The sequence below is a fragment of the Malaclemys terrapin genome, chromosome 12, assembly GCF_027887155.1.
Source record: "Malaclemys terrapin pileata isolate rMalTer1 chromosome 12, rMalTer1.hap1, whole genome shotgun sequence".
Classification (NCBI taxonomy): domain Eukaryota; kingdom Metazoa; phylum Chordata; order Testudines; family Emydidae; genus Malaclemys; species Malaclemys terrapin.
Window position 1 is genome coordinate 36359997 of NC_071516.1, and position 7455 is coordinate 36367451.

The 7455-nt window shown below is 43.7% G+C and overlaps 1 protein-coding gene across 1 annotated transcript; it reads left to right on the plus strand.

Annotated features, from left to right (window-relative positions):
- Positions 1-1099: 1099 nt before the first annotated feature.
- LOC128846856 (olfactory receptor 6B1-like) lies at positions 1100-5308 on the plus strand (the record flags this gene model as incomplete). The annotated part of the gene is made up of 2 exons (XM_054046108.1): positions 1100-2007; positions 5299-5308. Coding segments are annotated over exons 1-2 (918 nt in total), but the record flags the coding sequence as incomplete, so codon positions are not given.
- Positions 5309-7455: the final 2147 nt, after the last annotated feature.

Sequence of the window (7455 nt, forward strand, 5' to 3'; positions counted from 1 at the left end):
GCAGTCCCTAAACCTCCAACTGTCAGACACAACTGACACTGACCAATGTCAGAGACAGGATATGGGGCTAGACGAGCCATTGGTCTGACCCACTATGGCTGTTCTTAAGTTATGGGCACCCAGGGGCAACTAGTGAAATGTAATGTCCCATGTTATACTAAGGGTCAGACTAGATTATCCTTTATGGCTTAAATAATATGAATTTATGGGGGGAAAAGATGAGAAAATATGGAGAGTTGTTTCTGTCTAAACAAAACACTTGACAACTTTCAACATTTTTCATTTACAAAATCTTCCCAAAAAAACCCAAATTTTTCAACAAAAGTGAACATTTTTTGGTGATTTCCTTCTGTTTTGATCAAAAGGAATGTTCAAGAAGGTCTATAAAGGTCTTTTAAGCTCTCTGAGGAAACACTCAGCAGAACAGCTGTGAGAATAATGGATTTTTCAGTTCACTGGCAGTTCCAAAAAATTGGAAAAAAATCATTTGGGGTTGAACCAAAAACTTTTTTTTCCCAAAATTTTCAACAACTCAAAAAATAAAAAAAAAGTTTTGGGTAAAAAAAAAAGTTTCATTTTAGCTTTGACCATTTTAGAATGGTTTTGTTTGTTAATAAAATCAAGGGGAATTTTGAAACACAAGTCGTTTTGAACCAAAGTATCAAAACAATTTGTTTACAAAATGTCAGAATAAAACATATATACATATATATATTAATTAGGTCTTTTCGCCCAAAATAATTTGGCAAAACTGACACAAATTTGAAAAATATTGTGGGATTGAAGAATCCACATTTTTGCTGAAAAACATTTCAGACAAAAAATACTACCCAGGTCTGCCTAGCACTAGCACATGAGGGTCATAATGGCAATTATGTGCATCATCATCACCCACATAAGTACTTGCACATGATGGTGAAGTAGCCCCTTAATCCATGTATGATTGTGAGGTGGTCAGCTACTCTACTGATGTGGCCCCTATAATTACTTAGATGGATGGATTCACGGGCTCGATCCATTGCACAAAGCACAAGTTCACTGAGCTGCTTTTTGCATTCCTTTCACATCTGCAGATAACGAATTTGAAACCCAAGCCAGGATGGAGAACCAAACCGGCCTCAGAGAATTCATCCTCCTGGGATTCCCCGCCCAACTGGAGCTCCAGGCTTTGCTCTTCCTGCTTTTTTTGCTCACCTACGTGCTGACGGTCACAGAGAACGTGGTCATCATCCTGGTAGTGAAGCAGAACCACCAGCTCCACAAGCCCATGTACTATTTCCTGGGGAACCTGTCCTTCCTGGAGATCTGGTACGTCTCGGTCACCCTGCCCAAGCTGCTGGTGGGCTTCTGGTCTCAGAACAAGAGCATCTCCTTTCCCAGCTGCATGGCCCAGCTTTACTTCTTCATCTCCCTCATGTGCACCGAGTGTGTCCTCCTGGCCGTCATGGCCTATGACCGCTACATGGCAATCTGCCACCCACTGCGCTACCCAACCATCATGACCCACCGGCTCTGCCTACAGCTGGCAGCTCTCTCCTGGGCAGGCGGCTTCTCCATCTCCCTGGTCAAGGTGTACTTCATCTCTCGTCTAACGTTTTGTGGTCCTGGGGTCATCAACCACTTCTTCTGCGACATCTCCCCAGTGCTCAACCTGGCCTGCACCGACATGTCTGTGGCAGAGATGGTGGACTTTGCCCTGGCCTTGGTCATCCTGCTGCTCCCGCTTGCTGTCACCACCCTCTCCTACCTGTGCATCATCGCCACCATCCTGCACATCCCTACCACCCAGGGCAAGAGGAAAGCCTTCTCCACTTGTGCCTCCCACCTCACCGTGGTTATCATCTTCTTCTCAGCCACTGTCTTCATGTATGCTCGGCCCAGGAGGATCCACCCTTTCAACCTCAACAAGGTGGTGTCTATCTTTTATGCCGTGGTCACCCCGGCGCTGAACCCTCTTATCTACTGCCTGAGGAACAAGGAAGTGAAAGAAGTCCTGAGGAAAACCCTGGACAGGAACTGCTCCCTGACCAATAGGATAGGCATGGAATCATAGCAATGTAGGGCTGAAGGGGATCTCAAGAAGTCATCAAGTCTGAGGCAGGACCAAGCATGTAGTCTGGGATTCCCAAAGGGGTCTAAGTCCAGCTTTTTAGGATTAGAAAGTTGGTCTAGCAGATAGAGAAGTAAAACTGGATTCCTGAAACCTGGGTTTAGTTCCTGGCTCTGTCACTGGTTCTCTGTGTGACCTTGGACCTTGATCTACTGTATGGAAGTTTCCCCATCTATCAAATAGGAATAATAATTCCCTACCACACAGGAATGTTGTGCGGATTAAATCCATAACTGATTGTGTAGCCCTCTGATGCAATGAGGATAAGAGCCATATAAATATCTTGGTAGGCAGATAATTCCTAGTGAATTTCAATATGGGCTTGGGGGCCTAACTCCTTTAGGCTCCTTTGAAATCCCAGCCATAGGCTGAGATTTTTCAAGGCCACTAAAAGATTTGGGGACTGTCAGAAAGGAATGGGAATTGGTCACCCAAATGTCCTAGGTATCTTTAAAAATCCTGCGTATAATCCAAGTGCTGTAGCCACCAGGTGCAGGCACAGGATGAAAAGACATGGGATACAACAGATCTGGGATCAACTACCAACCCTGCCATGAAATTCCTGTTGGACCATGGGTGAGTTGGTCCCTTCATTCCCCATCTGTGAAACAGTAATAACAATACCTCTTTTGCCAGCTGTTTGGCTGACTTCTCTATTTATGCTGAGATTTTCAAAGATGTTTGATGCACATAATTACCTTAGAATGTAAGCTCCTTTGGGCAGGCTCTGTCTCCCATTATATGTCTGTATGTTGCCTAGCACAATGGGGCCCTGATCTCAGTTGGGGTTAATAGTAATTTTGTGTCAGTTCCATCTCTTCTATAGGAAGGGGAAAAAATATTCCTGACCCCTATTTCCCTATTCCCTGAAGCATGTGGGTTGATATCTCCTAAATACGTTTGTTGCACTTCAGGTGCTATTCCTACTCATTCCCACCTCTAAACATATTTCTTATCATATTGATAAGCCACGGGCCTATGTAACATTCACAATTAAGGATGTATTGAGAAGAAATGGATTTAACTTATTCCCCTTTAATCATGTTTTCTATTGTTTTATTCCACTGAGTGCCTTTTTGCTTTTAGGATAAATTGGCTTTTTGTGACTCAGTCGTTATGTTGTACGTGGTCAAAAATTTCTGCCAAAACTTCTGTTAATCAAAAATAAGATAGTCAACTAAATGACGCCTTTCTATATAAAATTGAGTTTAAAATAATCTGAACCCCCTGAAACCATAGAACTTTTTTTTTTTAATTTTCAGCCAACACAGTGAAATATTCTGGCCAAAGAGTGAAATCTTGTACCCTTAAATTGAGATATTTTGATTTTGAAATCCTGCAGCAGTGCCGCATAGGAGTCTCCTCTGTAAGCTAGCCTCCCTAGCCAGACTTCATCTCCCATAATGCACTGCAGCCATGGGACTCCCATGATGCATTGACTCCCATTGCCAACACCTGATCCTGTACATTAGAGTAGCTGAGATTCTCAAAGAAGCCTAAGGGAGTTAGGCACCCAAGTCCCTTGGAAATCCAATGAGAGCTAGACACTTCTATAGGAAATCACAGACCCTGTGTCCTCACATCCCAGTGACTGCAGAGGTCTCAGTGGGAACTGACCTTTAAGGGCAGTTTCCAGGACCTGGCAGTATTGAGCTCTAAACACTTAGGCTGGGATTCTCCAAGGACCTAAAGGAGCTGGGCACCTGACTTTCATTTAAATTCAATATTGCCTCAGCCCCATCAATGGGAATACAGGCTCATGTCCCTGGCGTCAACTAAGAATGATTCTGGGGAAGAAGGCATTCACTTCAGGAACAGAATATAGCTTTATTAGATCTAGAAGCTGGATCCTCTGATGGAATTAATCAGCATAGATCCAGTGACAACAGTGGAGCTGCCACCGATTTCCACCAGCTGAGGATCTGGCCCCATTGACTGAGTGGAGCTATGGCAGATTTACATGACTTGGCATTTATACTGCAATAAACTAATAAAGAAGGCCAAAAAAGGACGTGTTTTTTGAGAATATCTGAAAGTTACCCTGAGATCTGAGGAAAGAATCTAACTCTGAGGTGTCTTTTCTTCCCACCTTCCCACACCAGAAGATGAAGCTTATGGAAGGGAAGTTTTGCTAGGGCTGGCTAGCTACATATCCCTTGTAAAGCCTTTTAATTTGAATGTCCCAAGAGTGAGACTGGAAACAAAATGGTGTGTAGTCTATAGGACTAACCTGCTTGCATATATATATATATATATATATATATATATATATATATATATATATATATATATATATATATATATATATATATATATCTTTTCTTATAGTTTAAGTATTTGGTTTATTGTAATAGGTTTATAGATTTATATTAAAGTAAGTTTGGCTGTAATGCAAGAGACCTAGAGGCCATATCCTGTATGTTAAGCTAAGGCAAAGTTAGCATATCTATATTAAGACCTTTTACTCAAAAAGCAAAGTTGACCTATAGCTTGTTACCTAAATAGATGAGTATCCACGCCTATGTCTCTGACCTTTTATCTGGACCAGGGGTCTCAAACAGAAACACACAGCCCCTCCGCCCCCCCTTCCCCATGTTCCAGCCTCTTGCGGGGGCACGGCAGACAGGCAGGCAGGGAGTCTGCCCTGCCCCCGGTACGCGATGGGCCAGATCCTGCCCCCCAAACTCCTCCTGCAGCTGAACCCCCTGCCCTGAGCCCCCTGCTGCACCCTGCACCCCGACCCCTGCCATACTCTGCACCCCTCCTGCACCCTGACCCCCTGCCCTGAGCCCCCTGCCACACCCTGCACCCCAACCCACTGCCCTGATCCCCCTGCCACACCCCACACTCCTCTTGCACCCCAACCCTGTGCCCTGAGCCCCCTGCTGCACCCTGCACCCCTCTTGCATCCCAACCCCCTGCCCTGAGCCCCCTGCCGCACCCTGCACCCTGATCCCTTGCTGTACCCCTCACCCCTCCTGCATGCCACACCCCAACTCCCTGCCCTGAGCCCCCACAACACCCCACACCCCTCCTGCACCCCCTGAGGGCAGGGAGGGGGCAGAGTTGGGGGTGGGGATTTCAGGGAAGGGGTTGGAATGGGGGCAGGGAAGGGGTGGGAAGAGGCGGGGCAGGGGCAGGGCCTCATGGAAGGGGTGGAGTGGGGGCAGCGCCGAGGGCGGCGGGGGGGGGGGGGGCAGATGTCAGTAATGCGGCCCTCGGGCCAATGTACTAGTCCTCATGTGGCCCTCATGGTCATTTGAGTTTGAGACCCCTGATCTAGACCAATAGACAATGGAAGATGGCATAGGGTTTTTTTCCCACAGACTTAACAAGTACACCACAAGAGACTGATGTGCGTACATATCTGTCATCAATACGCACATACATATTGGCCTATGGGGTAAGTGTACCCTAACATTTTGTGGGTGAGGAATGAAATTTGGGCATAAGAGGAAGGCTGTCTGGCATTTACCCTATAAAAGAGGTAACCCACCACAATAGAGTATCTCCATTTTCTCCATTTCTCTCTCTCTGTTCTCCATTTCTCACTATCTCCGTTCTCACTTTACCCTATTCTCATTTACTTCCTCCACTCTATCTATCTACGATGACTGTTACTATTTGTAGGCTGTACTTGTTCTTCTTAAACTTTAAGTTTCAAGGGAACTAGGCTAAGCTTGGTTTCCCTAAGTTTTCTTCTTAGTTTGTTTATTAGGTTTTGATTTAAGTTTAAGTTAGTCAAGTAAACCCTAGTCAGCTTTGATAGCTCTTAGCATTTTCTAAGCACTGCATCCCACACTCAAGAATTGAGAAACCTGAACTGCAAGGCTGGTCCTGTGTCTCTTACCACCAGGTTATCAAGGAAGGGTGTGAGTACGTTAACCAAAGCTTTGTTGCATATAATACTATATTATCATATGTATCTTTTGAATAGCAGTAATGCAATTGTAACTTTGTAACTCTGGATATTTTACCATTTACTTACTATTATTAATGTTAATAAAAAGTCTTTAATGCTATATCTGTCTCAGTGTGAGCTTCCTGTCATACCCCCGAGGGTCCTTTGTAAATTCTGTGGAGCCTGATTCAGGACAAGAACTTTTATCTTCTGATCAAACAGATTGGCGAGACTATTATCCATACTAATTAATATTGAGGATAATAATTATTAATATTATTATTAAGATCAAATAAAAATAAATTAATAAATTACATTCCCATATTATCCAAATTAATATGATCAGTACACCCTAAATCAGGCTACAGTGGGTTTACTCTTCCTGGCTCAATCCACAATTGAAAACAAAATGCCACTCACACCAAACAGCCCATCTTCTTCCTTGCTGGATTTGACCACCAATGAAATAAGGAAATGGGTTAGCCACAAAGCAAGTTGTTTTCTACCCAAAATAGATGCTTTCTTCAAAAAAATGGTGATTTTCCATCAAGAAGCCAAAAACTTGAACAATATCATACCAAAAATGGAATTTCTTTTCATTTTCACAAAAAAACTTTCAAATTTCAGGGCCTTCTATTTTGTAACTAAAGCCAATTTTTATTTTTTTTTTTTTAGTGCAGGAAAAATCAAACCAAAGCAAAACCTTTGTTAATGAGTGCTGTTTATTGCAATGGGTGGGAGCAGTTGCTGCCTACCCCAGAGTCACTGTGACAGGTTCTCTGCAGACAGGCAGACACCACTGTGTTGCTTACACTCAAGTCCTGATCCCATGAAGGCTAGAGGGTAGTTAACCACAGGCACAATTTACCAAGTGTCATGATGGATTCTCCATCACCGACAATTTAAAAATAAATACTGGAGCAGTTCTAGTTTGAACAGGAATAAATGCAGGGAATTCCCATGACGAGGGTATCCATTGACACATCCCCAACATAGAGGACATTCCGATACTTCCTCATGGTGTGCTTGAGACCGTGCCATACATGGGACATGATTTTGAAGAATGTGTCCATGGGGTTGGCATGCTCTTCAAAATGGCATTCCCTGTCTGATACCAGGCAAAACCACACTCAGCTTTTGTCTCACTACCAGATGGTGGACAAATCTTAGAAAAGTAGGAACATCTGTCTTAAAACCAGACAAATGGCCTGCCTACCTATGAAATACAGGAGGGTGGATGAGATGCTCACAGTGTTCATTTCTTTGGCTTTATAATCTATGAATCTAGATGGCAGATTTGGATTTTCAAAGGATCCTAAGGGCACCTGCCAGCCTAAGACATTTTTTGAAAATCCCTGCCTTAACGTACAAAAGCTTAAATATAAGTTTAAATTCTGAAGTACAAGATGCCAAATCAGTGATGCAGGACAATCTGTTCCCGACT